The 23,335-nt window shown below is 37.9% G+C and overlaps 1 protein-coding gene and 1 pseudogene across 5 annotated transcripts in view; one reads left to right on the top strand and one right to left on the bottom strand.

The window, feature by feature from the left end:
* Window positions 1-23,335, bottom strand: part of KIF3A (kinesin family member 3A) — an 88,715-nt gene that overhangs the window by 51,408 nt on the left and 13,972 nt on the right. For all 4 annotated transcript variants that reach the window (XR_014261865.1, XM_082455333.1, XM_082455332.1 and 1 more), the window contains exons 3-5: window positions 16,470-16,614; window positions 16,255-16,339; window positions 247-352 (exon numbers count right to left, since the gene is read on the bottom strand). Coding sequence is in view for 3 of the 4 variants with exons in the window: in XM_082455333.1 (XP_082311459.1) it covers window positions 247-352; window positions 16,255-16,339; window positions 16,470-16,614 (336 nt within the window). In the remaining variant the exon portion in view is untranslated. The remainder of the gene's footprint in view (window positions 1-246; window positions 353-16,254; window positions 16,340-16,469; window positions 16,615-23,335) is intronic.
* Window positions 16,628-22,524, top strand: LOC309657626 (14-3-3 protein beta/alpha pseudogene; annotated as a pseudogene). Its single transcript has one exon. The product of its transcript is annotated as a 14-3-3 protein beta/alpha pseudogene (transcript).

Below are 23,335 nucleotides of genomic sequence, written 5' to 3'. Positions count from 1 at the left end.
ACAGCGATATGAGAGTCTCAAAGATATAGCACTGTTGCTAAGTAACAAAATTTTGGTCAGCATGGAAAGCAATCTGTGATATCTTTCATTCATATATGCTTTCCACATAGTAAATAGTCAAAGAGGAAGGGTTTTCAAGAAACCTAAAAATCCAATCTTTACGGCACAAAATGCCATACCAGCTTTGCTTCTACAACAGCCTACTCCACACATAAATGTTTAATCACAATTAAGCACTATACTTACGATTTTTGTGGCCCAGTGTCATAATTCTATCCATATCATCAGCATTATTTACCACATAAGCTGATAAATCCTTGATATAAACTCCCACATCAGGTCTTTCTTTAACCTAAAAAAAAAAAATCATACAGACTTTACACATATATCCGTAATTCTTCCACAGTTATTTATTGAATATCTACTACATGTTGGACACTGTGCTAGAGAGTGAGGATACAGTGATGAACAAGGTAGACAGTTTCTACACTAGTGGAGGTAACAATCTACAGGGAGAACATACAAATGAATAATTACACACACAAATTATTTTATTTTATTTTATTTCAATTGTGATAATGCCATGAAGAAAAAAAAATACAGGGAAGTATAAGAATACAATATAGGGACTTCCCTGGTGGTGAAGTGGTTAAGAATCCACCTGCCAATGCAGGGGACACGGGTTCGTGCCCTGGTTCAGGAAGATCCCACATGCCACGGAGCAACTAAGCCTGTGTGCCACAACTACTGAGCCTGCGCTCTAGAGCCCGCGAGCCACAACTACTGAGCCCGTGTGCCACAACTACTGGAGCACCTAGAGCTCATGCTCCGCAACAAGAGAAGCCACTGCAATGAGAAGCCCATGCACTGCAACAAAGAGTAGCCCCCGCTTGCTGCAACTAGAGAAAGCCTGTGAGCAGCAATGAAGACCCAACGCAGTCAAAAATATATAGATTTATGAATAAAAAAAAAGAATACATTATAGACAGACTTAAGCTAGTGAAGCAGGGACAGGATAAGTTCCCCAAGATGATGTTTAAGCTAAGACTTGAAGAAACAGGAGGTAGACAATCTGTGTTAGAACAAGAGGAAAACAGTATGTGCAAGAATCCTGAAATGAGAAAAAACTAGGTTTTTTTTTTTTTTAGTATTCAGTAAGAGTTTATTGTGCACGAAAGAACAGTTTGTGAACTGGGAATCTTCAAACTCAAAACCAATGTGAAGCTCAGAGGCATGACATAACAGGATGACTTAGGAAGTGAAAACCAGGAAGTTGTCTAAACGAAGACAGAGGTTGCCTCCTCTTAATCAATCACTTGGAAGTAAGGCCAGCCTGGCTTGGGAGCTCTATGAACATGACCTGGGGAGGCAAGTAGTGCAGGGGCTGCGTTCCAGGAGATGTGAGTTCTGGTCCCAACAACAGCTCTTGACCTAAAAACTAGGTATTTTAAAAAATAAAAACCAACGAAACAAACAAAAGCCAGGGAAAGACTAGGTGGCAGGGGGGAAATAGGTGGGATATCTGGCTACAGAGGTAGCCAGATAAGATTAAGAGGCAGAGGTAAGATTAAGAATAGTAATTGGTCTATTTTTTTATTATTGAACTGTAGTTGATATACAATATGTTGGTTTCTGGTGTACAGCAAGGTGACTCAGTTATATATATGTATATGTATATACATATATATACGCACACACATATACATATATATTCTTTTCCATTATGGTTTATTACAGGATATTGAATATAGTCCCCTGTGCTATACAGTAGGACCTTGTTTATCCATTCTATACATAATAGTTTGCATCTGCTAATCCCAGACCCCCAATCCATCCCTCCCCTATCCCCCCTCTGCCTTGGCAACCACAAGTCTGTTCTCTATGTCTGTCAGTCTGTTTCATAAATAAGTTCATTTGAGTCATAGTTTAGATTCCACACATAAGTGACATCGTGTGATATTTGTCTTACTGACTTACTTCATTTAGAATGATAATCTCTAGGTTGATCCACATTGCTGCAAATGGCATTATTTCATTCCTTTTTATGGCTGAATAGTATTCCATTGTGTGTGTGTGTATGTATGTGTGTATGTATGTGTGTGTGTGTGTGTGTGTGTGTGTGTGTATATATATATATATATATATATATATATATATATATATATATACCCCATCTTCTTTATCCATTCATCTGTCGATGGACATTTAGGTTGCTTCTGTGTCTTGGCTATTGTAAGTAGTGCTGCTATGAACACTGGGGTGCATGTAGCTTTTCAAATTATAGTTTTGTTTGGATATATACCCAGGAATGGGATTGCTAGATCATATAGTAACTATTTTAAGTTTTCTGAGGAATCTCCATACTGTTTTCCACAGTGGCTGCACCAATTTACATTCCCACCAACAGTGTAAGAGGGTTCCCTTTTCTCCACAGCCTCTCCAGAATTTGTTATTTGTAGACCTTTTGATGATGGCCATTCTGACCAGTGTGAGGTGGTACCTCATTGTAATTTTGATTTGCCTTCTCTAATTATTGGTCTTTACCTTAACAGCAATTTGAAGCCACTGGAGTATTTCACACAGCTGAATGAAATAATCAGATCTATGGTATCCATGTAAAAATATTACCTTTCCATGAGTAACTTTGTGAGAACTTTTACCCAACTTGAAGGCTGTATTTGGGATATATTTATTTAAAATACAGATAGTATTTTAATACTATCTGTAAAATACAAATAGAAATACAAAATTCACTTTTCAAGGCCCTAGAAGTCACATCCACAAATCAACAGAATAAAGTGAAACTGAGGCAGAGGCCTGTGGCTGCCAGTGGGGCGAGCCATTCCAAAGGTAGTAAGACCGCACAAAGACGACAAACAAAAGTTTATATCAGAAACAAAAGTCACAAAGGCAAATACTCTAAATTCTAGGTGTTGATTTTAAATCTAGTTAGAGGTTTTCAGTTTTTTTAGTCTCTTTTATGATATATTTATACATTAGGAAAAATTACCTTTTTTCTGTCATGAGATATACATTAAGCCCTAATTTTACTAGTAGTAAAGAAATGTGTTGGTCTCTATAAACCAGTGGGTTTCAAACTGTGCTCTGACAAGCACTAGAGGGTCCATGGTGGCAATGAGAGGGCCATTGTGTGAGTTTGGGGGTTCTCAGACCCAGACACAAGTTCTACAGAGAGCTTTACTTTCATGTATTTTATAGATTGGGCTTCCACATAAGGTTTGGTTTGATTCAACTGTTTAATGGCTTTAAATCTTTTTAAATGTTTGAATATTACTGGTTTATATCAATGCTTCTCAGAAAAATCTATGGTAAAGAATTATACGTATATTTCTAATGTGGAAAGTGATATCTCTGAAAAATACAAAAATCATGTACTTGGATGCCATGACAATGTCAAATTGCTATGAAAGTTTTTAAGCATGTACTTTCATTTACTATTCTCATCTCATTGCAGACTGAAAACAAACATTCTTCAAACTGGCATCAGTCTGCAAAGTCTACGGTCATTTCCAATCACAAGATATTAATTCTATATTCAATTATTAATTGTAGATAAACTAATTAGACATGAAAGATGAAGAAACTGAATATGATTCTGAAATAAAGCAGGACCCTGAGACAAGACGGCAGATAGAAGGACATGAGCTCACCTTGTACCAAGAAAACACCAAAATCACAACTAACTGTTGAACAACCATCGAAAAAAAACACACTACAACCTACCAAAAAAGATATCCTACATCCAAAGACAAAGGAGAAGCCACAACAAGACATTAGAAGGTGTGCAATCGCGATGAAATCAAATCCCATATCTGCTGGGTAGGTGACCCACAAACTGGAAAATAATTATATCGCAGATGTTCTCCCACAGGGGTGAAAGTTCTGAGCCCCACATCAGGCTCCCTATCCTGGGGTCTGGCATCGAGAGGAGAAGCCCCCAGAGCATCTGGCTTTGAAGGCCAGTGGGGTTTGATTGCAGGAATTCCACAGGACTGGGGGAAAGAGGAACTCTACTCTTGGAGGGCACACACAAGGTCTCGTGCACACCAGCGCCCAGGGGAAAAAGCAGTGACCTCATAGGAGCCTGGGCCAGACCTACCTGCTGGTCTTGAAGAGTCTCCTGGGGAGGCAGGGGCTATGAATCACTGCAGGGACAAAGACACTGGTGGCAGTAGTTCTAGGGAGTACTCACTGGCATGAGTCCTCCTGGAGGCTGCCATTTTCTCACCAAGACCTGGCACCACCCAACAGCCTGCAGGCTCCAGTGCTGGCACTCCTCAGGCCAAACAACCAACAGGGAAGTAACACAGCCCCACCCATCAGAAGACAGGCTGCCTAAAGTCTTCCTGAGCCCACAGCTGCCTGCTAAACAGCCCCCTTGACACGGCTCTGCCCACCAGAGGGACAATACCCAGCTCAACTCACCAGTGGGCAGGAACCAGTTTCCCCCACCAGGAAGCCTGCACAAGCCTCTTAGACCAGTCTCATCCCCAGGGGGCAGACAGCAGAAGCAACAAGAACTACAACCTTGCAGCTGGTGGAATGGAAACCACGATCACAGAAAGGTAGACAAAATGAGATGGCAGATGACTATGTCCCAGACGAAGGAACAAGATAAAACCCTAGAAGAACAACTAAGTGAAATGGAGATAGGCAATCTACACGAAAAAGAATTCAGAGTAATGATAGTAAAGATGATCCAAGATCTCAGAAAAAGAAAGGAGGCACAGACTGAGAAGATACAGGAAATGTTTAACAAAGAGCTAGAAGATCTAAAGAACACACAAACAGAGATGAACAACACAATAACTGAAATGAAAAATACGCTAGAAGGAATCAATAGCAGAGTAAATGAGGCAGAAAAATGGATAAGTAAGCTGGAAGACAGAACGCTGGAAATCACTGCTGTGGAACACAGTAAAAAAAAAAGAATGAAAAGAAATGAGAACAGTCTCAGACACCTCTGGGACAACGTTAAACACACTGACATTCACATTATAGAGATCCCAGAAGGAGAAGAGCGAGAGAAACGACCTGAGAAAATATTTGAAGAGATAATAGCTGAAAACTTCCCCAACATGGTAAAGGAAACAGTCACCCAAGTCCAGGAAGTGCAGAGAGTCCCAGGCCAGGTAAACCCAAGGAGGACCATACCGAAACATGTAGTAATCAAATTGACAAAAATTAAAGACAAAGAGAAAAATATTAAAAGCAACAAAGGAAAAGCAACAAATAACTTAAAAGGGAATCCGCATAAGGTTATCAGCTGATTTTTCAGCAGAGACTCTGCAGGCCAGAAGGGAGTGGCATGATATATTTAAAGTGAAATCAGTGCTTTGTGACCACCTAGAGGGGTGGGATAGAGAGGGTGGAAGGGAGACGCAAGAGGGAGGGGATATGGGGATATATGTATATGTATAGCTGATTCACTTTGATATAAAGCAGAAACTAACACACCATTGTAAAGCAATTATACTCCAATAAAGATGTTAAAAAAACAAACAAACAAACAAAAATAAAGTGATGAAAGGGAAGAACCTACAACCAAGAATACTCTATCCAGCAAGGCTCTCATTTAGATTTGACAGAGAAATCTAAAGCTTGCCAGACAAGCAAAACCTAAGAGAATTCAGCACCACCAAACCAGCTTTGCAACAAATGCTAAAGGAACTTCTCTAGGCAGAAAAAAAAGGACGTAAATACACACAATAAAATTAGGAATGGAAAAGCTCACCAGTAAAGGCAAACATATGTTAAAGGTAGGAAATCATCCACACACAAATACGATATCAAAACCAGCAATCATGAGGAGAGTACAAAGGCAGGCTATTGGAAATGCATTTGAAATTAAAAGACCAGCAACTTAAATCAATCTTGTTTATATACAGAATACTATATCAAAACTTCATGGTAATGGCAAATCAAAAATCTGCAATAGATACACACACAAAAAAGAAAAAGGAATTCAAACACAACTCTAAAGTTAGTCATCAAATCACAAAGGAAGAGAACAAAAGAGGAAGGGGAGAAATAAGACCTACAAAAACAAATCCAAAACAATTAACAAAATGGCAATAAGAACATACATATCAATATTTACCTTAAATGTAAATGGATTAAATGCTCCAACCAAAAGACAGAGACTGCTGAATGGATACAAAAACAAGACCTGTATATATGCTGTCTACAAGGGACCCGCTTGAGACCTAGGGACACATACAGACTGAAAGTGAGGGGATGGAAAAACACCTTCCATGCAAATGGAAATCAAAAGAAAGCTGGAGTAGCAATACTCATTTCAGACAAAATAGATTTTAAAATAAAGACTGTTACAAGAGACAAAGAAGGACACTACATAGTGATCAAGAGACCAATCCAAGAAGAAGATAACAATTCTAAATATATGCACCCAACATAGGAGCACCTCAATATATAAGGCAAATGTTAAGACCCATAAAAGGAGAAAGTGACAGTAACACAGTAATTGTGAGGGACTTGAACACCCCACTTTCAACAATGGACAGATCATCCAGACAGAAAATCAATAAGGAAAAACAGGCCTTAAATGACACATTAGAACAGATGGACTTAACTGATATTTATAGAGCATTCCATCCAAAAGCAGCAGAATACCCATTCTTCTCAAGTGCACATGGAACATCCTCCAGGACTGACCACATGCTGGGCCACAAAGCAAGACTTGGTAAATTTAAGAAAATTAAAATCATATCAGGTCTTCCCTGGTGGTGCGGTGGTTAAGAATCTGCCTGCCAATGCAGGGAACACGGGTTCGAGCCCTGGTCCACAAAGATCCCACATGCCACGGAGCAACTAAGCCCATGCACCACAACTGATCCTGCACTCTAGAGCCCAAGAGCCACAACTACTGCGCCCACGTGCCACAACTACTGAAGCCCATGCGCCTAGAACCTGTGCTCCACAACAAGAGAAGCCACTGCAGTGAGAAGCCCACTCCCCACAACGAAGAGTAGCCCCCGCTCGCCGCAACTAGAGAAAGGCCACGCACAGCAACAAAGACCCAACACAGCCAAAAATAAATAAATAAGTTTATTTTAAAAAGTCATATCAAGCATCTTTTCCAACCACAATGCTCTGAGATTAGAAATCAATTATAAGGAAAATAACTGTAAAAACACAAACACATGGAGGCTAAACAATATGCTACTACACAACCAATGGATAACTGAAGAAATCAAAGAGGAAATAAAAAAGACCTAGAGACAAATGAAAATGAAAGCACAACTATCCAAAACCTATGGGATACAGTGAAAGCAGTTCTCAGAGGGAAGGTTATATCAATACAATCTTACCTCAGGAAACAAGAAAAATCTCAAATAAACCTAACCTTACACCTAAAGCAATTAGAGAAAGAAGAACAAACAAAACCAAAGTTAATACAAGGAAAGAAATCATAAAGATCAGAGCAGAAATAAATGAAATAGAGATGAAGAAAACAATAGAAAAGATCAATCAAATTAAAAGCTGGTTCTTTGAAAAGATAAACAAAATTGATAAACCTTTAGCCAGACTCATCAAGAAAAAAAAGGAGAGGGCTCAAATAGATAAAATTAGAAATGAAAAAGGAGAAGTTACAATGGACACCAAAGAAATACAAAGGATCATAAAAGACTACTACAAGCAACTATATGACAATAAACTGGACAACCTGGAAGAAATGCACAAATTCTTAGAAAGGTACAACCTTCCAAGACTGAACCAGGAAGAAATAGAAAATACAAAGAGACCAAACCCACGCACCTATGGTCACCTAATCTATGACAAAGGAAGCAAGAATATACAATGGAGAAAAGACAGTCTCTTCAATAAGTGGTGCTGGGAAAACTGGACAGCTACATGTAAATGAATGAAATTAGAACACTCCCTAACACCATACACAAAAATAAACTCAAATGGATTAAAAGCCTAAATGTAAGGCCGAATACAATAAAACTCTTAGAGGAAAACAGAAGCAGAACACTCTTTGACATAAATTGCAGCAAGATCTTTTTCAATCTACCTCCTAGAGTAATGAAAAGAAAAATAAACAAATGGGACCAAATTAAACTTAAAAGCTTTTGCACAGCAAAGGAAACCATAAACAAAATGAAAAGACAACTTACAAAATGAGAGAAAATATTTGCAAACGAAGTGACCGGCAAGGGATCTCCAAAATATACAAACAGCTCATGCAGTTCTGTACCAAAAAAGAAACAACCCAATCAAAAAATGGGTAGAAGATCTAAATAGACATGTCTCCAAAGAAGACATACAGATGGCTAAAAAGCACCAATTATGGGCTTCCCTGGTGGCGCAGTGGTTGAGAATCTGCCTGCCAATGCAGGGGACACGGGTTCAAGCCCTGGTCTGGGAAGATCCCACATGCTGCAGAGCAACTAGGCCCGTGAGCCACAATTACTGAGCCTGCGCGTCTGGAGCCTGTGCTCCGCAACAAGAGAGGCCGCGATAATGAGAGGCCCGCGCACCGCGATGAAGAGTGGCCCCCATTTGCTGCAACTAGAGAAAGCCCTCGCACAGAAACGAAGACCCAACACAGCCATAAATAAATAAATAAATAAAACCCAAAAGTTTTTTTAAAAAAAAGCACCAATTATTAGATAAACAAAACACTAATTATTAGAGAAATGCAAATCAGAACTACACAGTATCACCTCACACCAGTCAGAATGGCCATCATCAAAAATTCTACAACCAATTAATGCTGGAGAGGGTGTGGAGAAAAGGGAACTCTCCTACACTGTTGGTGGGAATGTAAATTGGTACAGCCACTATGGAGAACAGTATGAAGCTTCCTTAAAAAACTAAAACATAACTACCATATGATCCAGCAATCCCACTCCTGGGTATATATCCAGAGAAAACCATAATTTGAAAAGATATACGCACCCCAATGTTCATTGGAGCACTATTTACAATAGCCAGGACATGGAAGCAACCTAAATGTCCATCGACAGAAGAAGGATAAAGAAGATGTGGTACATTTATACAATGGAATATTATTCAGCCATTAAAAAGAATGAAATAATGCCACTAGCAGCAACACGGATGAACCTAGAGATTATCATACTAAGTGAAGTAAGTCAGAGAAAGACAAATATCATATATCACTTCTAGGCAGAATCTATAAAATATGATGCAAACGAACTTATTTACAAAATAGAAACAGTCTCACAGACTTAGAAATCAAACTTATGGTTACCAAAGGGTAAAGGTTGGGGGGAAGGATAAATTGGGAGTTTGGAATTGACATATACACACTAATATATTTAAAATAGATAACCAACCAGGACCTACTGTATAGCACAGGGAACTCTACTCAATATTCTGTAATAAGCTAAGTGGGAAAAGGATTTGAAAAAGAATAGATATATGTATAACTGAATCACTTTGCTGTACACCTGAAACTAACACAACATTGTAAATCGACTATACTCCAATAAAAATAAAATAAAATTTAAAAAGGCAGGACCTTGCGGGACCCTCCCAGGTAAAAAAGCCCCTCCATGTCCCCCATTTCTTGTTTGTAGAAAAAGGATTTAGTCTCCCAGGCTTTTCCTGAATTCCAAAGAGCAGAGTCAAGCAGTTACTAAGGAAGTGAAGGAATGCAGAAACAAAAGAAAAGCAGTCAAAAAACTGCTTTTTATAGCTGAAACAATAGTTCAGGTATAAAACAGAGTCCTAGTTCCTCCTCAAGGAGTACATAAAACAATCTAATGTGTATCTTGGAGTTGTTCTGTAGAAACCAAGACCCCCATCCAGGTTGAGGATGATGACTACATGCTGACCACAAGCACCAGACCTCAGACTGGGCTAAACCAGGAGGTTGATGATTAAGATTCCCGAAATATCACCCTGTTACCTCACCACCAACCAATCAGAAGTCATGCACCCTGCAACCCTCACCGCAAATGTTGCCTTTAAAAACCCATCCCTGAAAAAAGCCATTAGGGAGTTTGAGCCTTCTGAGCATGAGCTTGCTTGTGCCCTGCAATAAAACAGTGTACTTTCCTTCAACACAACCCAGTGTCAGTAAATTTGCCTTGCTGTGTGGCAGGCAAGCAGACCCAAGTTTGGTTCAGTAACAATTTTGGTGACCATGAAGGGACAGCCATCTTGAGTGGCATCTCACTCATGGCACATCAGCCCTGGGCTGACAGTGGCACTCAGCTCTTGTCCAGCAGGTGCCTGAGTGCTTTTGTCTCAGGGACAGCCCCAAGTGCTTGCCACTAACCAGGCAGCACTGGCCCATGGTGTTTTCGATTCCCTGGTAAAGGAAACAAGGCTCCGGTCCTGGTGTAAGACGTCTCTGGTAAGTGGTGTAACCTCGTGTGTGACAACACCAGGGCACTCTTTCCTACTGGGTTGCCTTGATTGGAATTTTACTTTTTTGTGGGGGAAGGTGTATGATGTGGTCATCTTGTTTTGAGCAGAGTACCACTTTAATTGGACTTTCCCTTCTGGGTCGAGGAGTCCCTTGGCCATCCAGCACTGCCTGAGCAGTAATTGAGAAACTCCCTGTTAGACCAAGGCTCATCTGCACCCCTGTCTGGAATGGTAGGTAGGAAACTTTCCATTCTCATGCTAGGAAACTGTGACCCTGAGAAGACTCTGGATACTGATCTGCCAGTCTGTCTGTTTCTGGTAACAGCAGCCGTGTGAAAGAATAATGGGTAAAGAGAGCTCTGTTCTATCTTGTAGTCCCCTAGGGTGGATTTTGCAAAACTGGAAGAACTGCAGCTATGCTCCCATGAAAAGAAAGAGAATGATATTTTACTGTAACACCACATGGCCCCAATATTCCTTAGGCTCTGATGAACAATGGCCCCTCAGTGGTCTTTAGACTATAACACCTACATTCAACTAGAACTGTTTTTTAAAAGGGAAAGAAAATGGGATAAAATTCCTTAAGTATAGGCTTTTATGATATTGTATCAAAGTGAGCCTTCTGGAATTAGTTTGACTTTTATCTTGGGTGTCTTAGTACATGAGTTTGAATCCTGTTTTCTCTCTGGTTTTGACCCTCATTAGGGGATTCTGGCCCTGGTTTCGGAGGAGATCCCACCAGGAGGAAAGAAAGGAAATCAAAGGATTAATCGTTCTCAGAGACACCCCTGATATTGACTCTCATTAGAGGGCCCTGGTCTTTACCTTTGTTAGAGACTCCTGGTAACTTAAATGTGGTCTAGACACTCCTAAAAACTAATAGCTTAAATTCAGTCATGAGTCTGAGTCAGCGCCAGCAAGTTCACCTAGAAATGAGGCACGTGAATGTGAATGAGTGGTATGTATTACTGTCTATTACTGTTATTTGTTTATGAAAATTTTAAAAAATTGGATGGTAATGCTAGCAAAGAATTTTTATCATAAAAACACAGAAATTTAATTTGTATAACAAACAGTTTATAACGCCAAAACAATGAATCTCCATGGCAGCAGTTACTCCCCTGCCCAGAATGTTTTAGACGTTTGTGGGGGAGTTTCTGGTTCACTTGAGGACGCTATTAGTATTCATAGGCAGGGCCTGGGATACTAAACACCTTGAAATGGGTGGGATGGTCACAGTCAATGAATTGTCCCATGCAACTCTGAATGTCCTACCAGATATTAACATGGGTGAAAAAACAACTTATAATTACCTGAGTCTAAACCCTAACTCTATTGTACATATGAAGACAAAGTGCTTTCCCATGGTAATAATAATAATATAGGAATGCAGGAAAACTGAGGAAAGAACTACTTTATTTTCCTCAGAACTCTACCAAGAGCTAGTTACTATTTTAAAAGACCATGTCATTGACAGTAACACCAATCAAGGTGTTTAGATCACCAATACAACATACTTATAATAGTCTGCATTTGTAGCTGCTACAATCATAATGATTATATATGTTTCTGACTCCTTCCTTATGTCATTGACTATGATCACATCTAAGCATTTACATATTGAAATACAACCACTTTATTTTTAAATTAATTTTATTCTCTTTTATATTATAATAGGGCAGTATATTGATAATTTTTAAATTATGTGTGTAAATAGATTTCATAATCTATGAAATTTATTTCAGGAGAGTCAAAGGGGCATTACAAGATATATGTTATAAAAAAGGGGCATTGGGTCTAATGTGGTTGAGAACCATTGACAAGACTGTTCCTGAGAATAAATCTGATCTATAATTACTGTTACAAAAATGGAAAATCTGTCCCAATGATTTTTATTCTAATAATCTATGCAATAAAACAAACTTTTAAAAGGTAAAAAGCACAGAATTAAAGTATCCATCAAAACCAAAGATGACAACTAGCAAAAATGAAACTTATCTCTATATTTGCTGTCTACACATTATCATTATAGATTAAGTCTTCATTAAGGTCCAACAAACACAAATAGTACCTAAGCCTGTAATATACTGCTCCAAAAGCTCAGCTTATATAGTAAACTTAAAAAGAAAAAAAAGCTAAAATTTATTGAATACTTTATTACGTGTCAATCAATGATTTTAAAACTTTGTATTAATTTGTTAATGTTGGCAATAATCCTATAAAGTAGATACTTTTATGATTTCCATTTTCATGTGGCAAAGCTAAGGCTCATAGAGGGTAAGTAACTTGCTTAAGAATTCAGAGCCAGAATTCAAGCTAAGATGGTAAAACCTCCGAAATCACCCTTTAGTCCTTAATTCACTTACCTGTGACACGAGCAAGTCAGGAAACCCTTCTAGGTTTCATTTTTTTACAATAACAAAACTGAACTGCTGAAAGATTAAATGAAATAAAGTATGTGCTACTACCACAATTTACTGTACTGAATGCCTACTGCCACATTATAAAAGCTTAGTAATAGGAGCTGCTGTTATTCCAAGTGTATTCTACACCATTCTTCAAGGGTGACTACTGTTACCATTATTCTCTAATTATTTTACTGACAATGCAATTTCTATCAAAATTGCAATATTAATATTTAAGGCTAATCTTTTGTCTCATACACTAAATCTAGTGTCTCATACACTATATTAATATATATGGCAATAGTTACTAATCATTTACCATGTGACTCAGCAACCCTGCTTCAGGAATTTATCCTCAGATATGCCTACACACGTATGAAATGTTGTATGTACAAGGCTATTTAGCACAGAATTGTGTGTAACAGCAAAAGATCTTAGACAAACCAAGTGTTCATCAACAGAGGGCTGGCTAAATAAATTAAAATTATGTGCATACAAAGGATATTATGAAGCTTAAAAAAAAAAAAAAGGAATGAGGAAGCTTTCTCTGTACTGATGTGGACAAATTGCCACAATCCATTGTTCAGTGAAAAAAGCAAAGTGCAATGAGGGGGAAATAGTCTTTTCAATAAATGGTGCTGAGACAACTGGATATCCATAGGCAAAAGTGAAGTTGGTCCTCTATCTCACACGGTACATAAAAAATTAACTCAAAATGAATCAAAGACATAAATATAAGAGCTAAAACTATAAAACTCTTAGAAGAAAACAAAGGCATAAATCTTCATGACCCTGGATGAAGCAATGATTTCTTAGATACTACACCAAAAAGCACAAGCAACAAAACTAAATATAGATAAACCAGACATGATGAAAATTAAAAATTTTTATGCTCCAAAGGACACCATCAAGATAGTGAAAAGATAATCCCACAGATGGGAGAATATTTTTATAAATCCATATATCTGTTAACAAACTTGTATCTAGAATATATAAAGAATTATTACAACTCAATAACAAAAAGACAAAGACCCAATTAAAAATGAGCAATGGATTCGAACTGAAATTTATCCAACGAAGATACACAAATGGCGTGAAAAGATATTCATCATCATTAGCCATCAGGGAAATGGAAATCAAGCCCGCAAATGAGATACCACTTTACACCCACTAAAATGGCTATAAAAAAGACAGATAATAACGAGTGTTGATGAGGATGTAGAGAAACTGGACTCCTCGTACATTGCTGATCGGAATGTAAAATGGTACAGCCACTGTGGGAAACAGTCTGGCAGTTCCTAAAAATACAGTTACCACATTATCTAACAATTACATTCACTGATATATAACCAAGAGAACTGAAAAAATATACAGTTCAAAGATATTGCAGGTTCAGTCCCAGACCACCGTAATAAACTTAGTACCATGAATTTTTTGGTTACTCATTACATATAAAAGTTATGTTTACACTATACTGTAGTCTATTAAGTGTGCAACAGCATTATGTTTTAAAAGATGTATGTACCTTAATTTCAAAATATTTTATTGCTAAAAAATGCTAACATCACCTGAGACTTCAGTGAGTCATAATTTTTTTGCTGGTGGAGAGTTTAAAATATTGCAAGAATTACCAAAATGTGGCACAGAGACATGAAGTAAGTAAATGCTGCTGGAAAATGGAGCTGAACAGATTTGTTTGATGCAGGTTGCCACAAACCTTCATTTTGTAAAAAACACAGTATCTGCAAAGCATAATAAAGTGAAGCACCATAAAACGAGGTATGTGTGTATTCATATAAAAACGTGTACAGGCTGTTAAAACAAAAACATGAAATACTGATTCATGCTACAACATGGGTGAATCTTGAAAACATTATACTAAGTGAAAGAAGCCAGACATAAAAGACCACAATTGTATGATTCCATTTAAATGAAATGTCCAGAATAGGCAAGTCCATAGACACAAAAAGTAAACTATGGGTTACCAGGAGGGAGAGGGGGAATGGTGAGTAGCTCCTAATGGCCATGGAGTTTCTTTCTGGAGTAATGAAAATGTTCTAGAATTAGATAGTGGTGATGGTTGCATAACTTTCTGAATATACTAAGAATCACTAAATTGTACACTTTAAAAGGATGAATATTATGCTATGTAAATTATATCTCAATTAAAAAATAATGAATGTGAATCAGCTATACTTGTCAGTTAAAACCATAATGTACCAATTCACAAATTTTGTGATTATCTGACATTTATGCATATAATCTCACAGTTCCCTTTTCTAAGATGCTGGATGAAAGTAGTCTTTAGTGCCAATCTGTTACCCAAAAGTATACAAACTAGAGTTTCTCAATCAGAAAGTTTGGTTTTTCCTTCAGGTAAAAGAAAGACTGAAAACACAAGTATTCATGACTACATTCATGATTAGTCTTAATAACTATATTTTTGACACTTTAAAAACTTCTGACTTAAAATAAATTCCGTAGTACCCTTGGGCATTCATACCAGAGAATGAAAACTTACATTTGCAAAAAAATCTGTGTGTGAATGTTCATAGTGGCTTTACTCATAATAGCCCAAAACTGTACACAGCCCAGATGTCCTTCAACAGGTGAATGGTTAAATACGCCATGCAGTATTACTCAGTAATAAAAATGAATGAACAATCGATACATGCAACAACCTGGATGAATCTCTAGGGAGTTATGCCAAGTGAAAAAAGACAATTCCAAAAGGTTACATATTGTATGTTTATATTTACATAACATTTTGAAATGACAAAACTGTAGAAATGGAAAGCAGATCAGGGGTTGTCAGGGGTTAGGGATGGGGACAGAGGGGAGTGGTCACAGGAGAGGTAGATGTGGTTATAAAAGGGCAACATAAGGCATATCTGAGATGTTTAGTACCTTGCTGTGGTAGTGGATATACCAATCTACACATGATAAAACAGTATACAACACAAATGACTACAGGAAAAACTAGGGGCATTTGAATAAGATCTATGGATTGCATCAAGGTCAATATCATGGTTGTGATATTGCATTATAGCTTTGTAAAATGTTACCACTGGGGAAAACTGTGTGAAGGGTAATCTCTCTGTATTATTTCTTACAACTGCATATGAATTTACACTTGTCTCAATAAAAATTTTAATTAAAAAAAGGTGCAGATCAATGTATACAGTGTCCTACTTTTGGAGTAAAAATAAAATTGTATTTGTTTGTATTTACATAAAGAACACTGAAAGGATACTGAAAGTGGTTATCTTAGGGTGGGGAGAAATGAGGTAGGACCAAGACTTTTCAATGTATAAATGTTTAAAATACTTTTATTTTTGAACTATGTTATCATATTACCTGGTCAAAAAATAAGTAAAATATTGAAAGTAACTTTTGTTCAAAAAAGAGCTTAATTTAGTACACATTCTATTGCTTTGGAAAATGCTCCAATTTCAATTATCCATACCTCTAACCTCTGCGTCTGATCCTTGCCCAAAAGGTCACGAACTTCTTCATTATATATTTCCAAATAAGACACTCGAACCAAAAATCTGTAAATAAAACATCATTTTAAAAAAAACAGTGAAATATTAGAACAGTTTTTTAAATGTGTTTATAAAATTTATACATCTTTCTTATGCTTGTACTTCTCAATATTAGAAAATATTAATTCTCTTTTACCTTGTATCACCCTCTGCTTTTGCAATATGACCAAATATGTGAGCAAATGAATTTGGAATGATTCCTCTAAGTTCAGGAACAGCTCGAACACCTTCCATGGTAAAAGTTTTACCTGTTCCAGTTTGTCCATATGCAAAAATAGTCCCTGAAAATGATGAAGAGAATCAATCACTTTGCAGAGTCTAATGCTACAGACCAATAGCTCTTAAAATTAATTCCTTTGACACTGTGATGCAATTTCTAGCCTGGATTTAAAGTTTATTCTAGTACAAATTTCACCTTTATTATCAGCAATTACAAGATGTACTGTATGCCACATGAGCATAGCACTGTTAAAGAACTAGAGTCAATGAAATAAATACAAAATCTGACACTTTAGCTAATCATAAGAAATTTCTTAAAATGTGTATATTAATTACTTAATGTGGACATTAAATTGGAGAAGGTAGTATAATTACAGCAAGAGAACACAGGTTCTAGAATAGAAAGACCTCAATGTGAATCCACACATCTGCCATTTTTCAGAGACTTGACCTTAGAAAGTATATACCCAGAGATTATCTCCTCAATGGCAAAATGGGGATAAGAATGAATACTCTACATTGATAGTAAGAACCAAATGAAACAATTTACTTCAAGTGACCAACATTACGCCTGGCAAATGGTAGTTTTTTTCTTCTTATTCCTAAAATAAGTACATTATTTCGAAATAAAATGTTTTAAGTAACAGTTGTAAGGAATAGGGGGAATTAACAAAAAAAGGTGACAATACAATTATTACAAGTAATTACAGATACAACTTAAAATTTTCTAAATACCCAAATTCATTCATTCAACAAATACTTACTACACACCTGTGTCTGGCATTGTGCTAGGCACCGGGGACACAATGACAAACAAGACAAACACAATCTTTAATCTTATGATATGTCATCTTGGGGAGGACATACTAGCCAAATAATCATAAGCAGGATGAGTGTTGGGAAATGAGAAACACGGAGTTCTAGATGAGAGTAAGGGACATAATCTGGGCAGGAGAACTGATGCAGGAGGAAAGGGGAAGAGGTCAAGGAAGGCTTTCCAGAAGAGGTAAGGTTTAAGATACAATCTGATATATGAGCAAGAGTTAGACAGGAACACAGTGGACAGCAAGAGGCAAAAAAGAGAATGGAGATTTTGAAGAAATGTAATGAGACCAGAATGGAAGAAACAGAGATGGACAAGGACAGTGGATGCAGATACAGCTAAAGAAATGGACAGGGACCTAATCACACAGGATGATGAACATCTTAAGGCTTTTAGAGCTTATGCTAAAAACAAAGTGAAGTCATAGAATGATTTTTCAATCAGAGGAGTGACATCATAGTCACTTTGGCTATCCTGTATACAAAGAATTGGAAGAAAACAAGGGGAGACGTGAAGAAATAAGTTAGAGGGCTGAAGTAGTTAGCCAGGTGAGAGATGGTGCTGACAATAAATAGAAGGCGACGAGAAAGGTAGAAGGATTTCAGAGATATTTAACAGTCGGATGTCAGAGATATTTAACAGTTAGAATCAAGAGGACCTGGAAAATAACTAGTCGTAAGGGGACCAGGGAAAAGGAAGAATTGAGGGTGACTTTCAATTTCTGGCTTGACCAAAGGGATGTATGGCTATGCCATGTACTGAGATGGTGAACAACACTAGAAGAAATAACAGTGTGAAAGGGAAGATCATGAATTTAGTTCGTGGGTACTGAGCTTTAAGTCTACGATACACCGAAATGGATGTGTCAAGCAAGCAGGAGGATGGATGAGATTCATTTGCCACTGAAGCCATGGAGGTGGATGAGATTTCCTCAGGAGACAGTATAGTATGAGAAGATAGTCTAGAAAGTGTCAGCATAAATGAAAAAGGTTTCTCAACTACTACCACTCTATTCAGTTAACAACAACTTGTTGTCATTTTTGGACTTTCTATGAAAATAAATTAATCACAACAGAAACCATTTTTATACATGGGAATAATTTAAAAGTCTTAATTTTTTCTAACTCACTAAATATTTCAAACTCTTGCGTTAAGAATATAACTTACTGCATTCCAAGGAGCTGAAAATATCATGAACGCATATACTGCATTTTAGAAAAGACACCACAGCTACCATTTACTGATCATTTGCTATGTGCTATGTCATGTACTTTACATGCATTCCTATTTAATTTTCACCCCAATCCTAAGGGGCTAGGCAATGTTTATATTCCCACAGTTTAGTTGAGGAAACAAAGGCTTAGAGAGGTTGAGTTACTTGCTCAATGACATAGTAAGTGGTAGAAACAAGATCTGAACACACTCCAGTTGGCTCCACAGCCCATGTTTTTTACCAGTATGTAATGACCAAAAAAAAATTTAAGCTCAAAATTAATACCTAATGCAATTTCTATGAATGCATTAAATATATGAAGATTACTAATTTAAAAAGGATATTAAGTAACTAGAGAAAGAAGAACAAACAAAACCCAAAGTTGGTAGAAGGGAAAAATCATAAAGATCAAAGCAGATATAAATGAAAGAGAGGAACAAAACAAGAGAAAAGATCAATCAAACTAAAAGCTGGTTCCTCTGCAAAGATAAACAAAATTGATAAACCTGTAGCCAGACTCAACAGAAAAAAAGGGAGAGGGCTCAAATCAATAAAATTAGAAATGAAAAAAAAGAAGTTACAACGGACACCACAAAAATATAAAGGATTATAAGAGACTACTATAAGCAACTATATGTCAATAAATGGTCAATCTAGAAGAAATGGATAAACATATAACCTTCCAAGACTGAACCAGGAAGAAACAGAAAATATGAACAGACCAATCAGAAGTACTGAAATCAAAACTGATTTTAAAACTGCCAACAAACAGAAGTCCAGGACCAGATGGCTTCACAGGTGAATTCTACCAAACATTTAGAGAAAAGTTAACACCTATCCTTCTGAAACTCTTCCCAAAAATCGCAGAGGAAGGAACACTCCCAAACTCATTCTATGAGTCCACCATCACCCTGACACCAAAACCAAGCAAAGATACCACACAAAAAAGAAATAGGCCAATATCACTGATGAACACAGATGCAAAAATCCTCAACAAAATACTAGCAAACTGAATCCAACAATACATTAAAAGGATCATACGCCACGATCAAGTGGGATTTATCCCCGGGATGCAAGGATTTTTCAACATCCACAAATCAGTGTGATACACACATTAACAAACTGAAGAATAAAAACCATATGATCAGCCGCCGATTCTGGAGCCGAGGTCGCCACTGCAGCCGCCGATGCCACTGCAGCCGCCGCTGGAGGAGTGGGCTTGGGAAGGAAGCGGACACCACGCCCGGAGCTCCGCTAGTAAGTGTCTTTGCCCCCTGCAGTCCTCCCACAGGAATGACCATGGATAAGAGTGAGCTGGTACAGAAAACCAAACTCGCCGAGCAGGTGGAGCGCTACGATGACATGGCTGCGGCCGTGAAGGCAGTCATGGAGCAGGGGCACGAGCTCTCCAATGAGGAGAGAAAACTGCTGTCTGTTGTCTACAAGAACATGGTCAGTGCCCACTGTTCTTCCTGGCGTGTCATCGCCAGCATCAAACAGAAAACAGAGAGGAACGAGATGCAGCAGCAGATGGGCAAAGAGTACCGTGAGAAGATCAAGGCAGAGCTGCAGGACATCTGCATCGATGTTCTGGACCTGTTGGAAAAATACCTTATTCCCAATGCTACACAACCAGAAAGGTGTTCTACTTGAAAATGAAAGGCGATTATTTTAGATATCTTCCTGAGGTGGCATCTAGAGATAATAAACAAACCACTGTGTCAAACTCCCAGCAGGCTTACCTGGAAGCATTTGGAATTAGTAAGAAAGAAATGCAGCCTACACACCCAATTCAACTGGGCTTGGCATTTAATTTCTCCGTCTTTTACTATGAGATTCTAAACTCTCCTGAAAAGGCTTGCAGCCTGGCAAAAACGGCATTTGATGAAGCGATTGCTGAATTGGACACACTGAATGAAGAGTCTTACAAAAACAGCATCCTGATCATGCAGTTGCTTAGGGACAATCTCACTCTGTGGACGTTGGAAAACCAGGGAGATGAAGGAGATGCTGGGGAGGAAGAGAACTAATGTCTGTCATGCCCTGTGATCTCTTCAGTGTCACTCTGTACCCTCCATGTATATCCCTTTGTGCAATTAAAAAAAAAAAGAATCGTACGTCAACTTTCAGTTTTTCACAGCCTCAGTCTAGCAAAAATGGTCCATGGGATAAGCAGCTGGTATTTGTATCTAAAACTCAGATTGGTCACATAAATGCCACAGCATTCTGAAGTTTTGATTTTGATTAACATTGACAGGAGTACTGTGTGTTTAATTTTTTTAAAAAACAACACTGTGATTATGGGGTTTTGTAATTTAGCAGAACTCTTACTGGTAGAAAACAAAATAGACCTGAATTATGTGTAACTTTTCGGAAAGTTTAATTCAATACAAAACAGTCACTGAAATACAGTTCCATTGTAAAGTTGTACAGAAAGTTATAGAGATTATATTGTGACACTGGGACTTGGAGTGAGACACCTCTAGTTTGGCATTCGAGTTTCATGGTAATTCACAGTGATTCTGCCTGTTCTGTTCAGGGCTTGTAGACACTTGACCCGTTGGGGCTGTTGCCACTCAAAAGTTCATGACTGCGGATGGCCACAGTGTCTTCCTCTGAGGGAAGTCGAAGCCAGAAATTAACATTCTTGGTGGCAGATAACTGGGTTATGACACCATGCAAAGGTCCAGTGCTCACAGACCACATGTGACTCCAACCCCTTTCCTACAGCAGCATGTTACTGATTGGCAGCTTGCGCTTCCGTAGTGGAATCTGTTTTCCCTGTAACCACGAGCTCAAGAAGGAAAAAAAGAGCCATGCATCTTATGAATGAATGGCCTTATCTGTTTCCTGGGTAACACCTCTAAGAATAATGTTCTGCAGAGATTGACTTTCACTTGAGGAGCAAGTACTCAGTCTTTGGGTTCTTCCTAGCTTGGGGCTTTAGAATTTTGAAATCTAAACATTCTTTCCCACTGTCCTTTTTTGACAATTGATTTTGGTTTTCTCTTCTCTCTCTAAATTTGTCCTTCTTCTTCCTTACATTTTCTTCTTTGTGCATTCTCTTTGCCTTTTGTTCACGGTTTAGTACTAGATGAGCAGGGACAGGGGGTCTGGAGGGGGTGAGGGATGTTGGTGAGCACTTCGGTGAGCCAGCCTTGTTTCAGAGAGTTGAAAAGAGCTTCCTGCATCTCAGCTCTGTCTTCTTCCAGTTCTCAGAACGGTGGTTGCTCTTCAGTCACGCCAAGATCTGACTCAAAAACGTATTTTTAAATATCCATGGTTTCTCCTTATATTGCAGCCAGCCCTGATAATGCTTGTTAGCACCTGTCACCAGCTCTCCCAAGTGTACCCATCCCATCAAGTTCACAGACACATTTCAACAAGACCCTATAATGCAGGGAAGTTGCATGAACACTGTGATGGGGAGAGTTGGGAATAGCCAGGCCTAACAGTCTCACAGTCTCCCCCTCCCTCCCCTGATTATTCCCCGTAGCCGTAGTGTCCATCTGTTTGTCCATCTGCTGAAATGAGAAACATTCATGCACTGATTTCAAACAAACCAAAAGGGAAAAAAAAGAAAAAGAAAAAAATCCCTCTTCTTTCTAGCTGAACAAAAATGTGCAGTTATACTTGACACTTGAAAACGCAGTAGTGAATGTAGAACGAGCCTGTCTGTATACCTGGTAGCTCTCTCTCGCTTTGTTTTTCCTCACCAGTATTCTGCCTCACGTTTGCTTCTGTGATGGTTATATTGCCTAGCAAGCACACCTGTGGTTGTGAAAATAGTATAGCAAAAAAGAAAAAACCCTGGTTATTGATGTACTCGATCTGTGTATGTCTTTTAAACAGTTCTAGTTTCCACCTTACACGGAATAATCAGGAAAAGTGTAAAAACTCAAAAGTGAAATAAAAAATTTTATCAGTTAAAAAAAACATATGATCATCTCAATAGATGCAGAAAAAGCTTTTGACAAAATTCAACACCCATTTATGATAAAAACTCTCCAGAAGTCGGCACAGAGAGAACTTACCTCAACATAATAAAGGCCATGTATAACAAACCCACAGCTAACATCATTCTCGACAGTGAAAAGCTAAAAGAATTTCCTCTAAAATCAGGAACAAGACAAGGATGTCCACTGTGACCACTTTTTTCAACATAGTTTTGGAATTCTTAGCCATGGCAATCAGAGAAGAAAAAGAAATAAAAGGAATCCAAATTGGAAAAGAAGAAGTAAAACTGTCACTGTTTGCAGATGACATGATACTATACATACAAAATCCTAAAGATGCTACCAGAAAACTACTAGAGCTCATCAATGAATTCGGTAAAGTTGCAGGATACAAAATTAATACGCGGAAATCTGTTGCATTTCTATACACTAACAATGAAAGATCAGAAAGAGAAATTAAGGAAACAATCCCATTTACCATCACATCAAAAAGAATAAAATACCTAGGAATAAACCTACCTAAGGAGCCAAAAGACCTGTACTCAGAAAACTATAGATACTGATGAAAGAAATCAAAGATGACACAAACAGATGGAGAGATATACCATGTTCTTGGATTGGAAGAATCAATATTGTCAAAATGACTATACTACCCAAAGCAATCTACAGATTCATTGCAATCCCTATCAAATTACCAATGGCATTTTTCACAGAACTAGAACAAAATATTTTTAAATTTGTATGGAAACACAAAAGACCCCGAATAGACAAAGCAATCCTGAGAAAAATAA

This window comes from Balaenoptera physalus (genome assembly GCF_965194825.1).
Source record: "Balaenoptera physalus genome assembly, chromosome: 3".
Taxonomy (NCBI): domain Eukaryota; kingdom Metazoa; phylum Chordata; class Mammalia; order Artiodactyla; family Balaenopteridae; genus Balaenoptera; species Balaenoptera physalus.
Note: the sequence above shows the minus strand (reverse complement) of the source record. Positions and strands in the feature narration are given on the sequence as shown.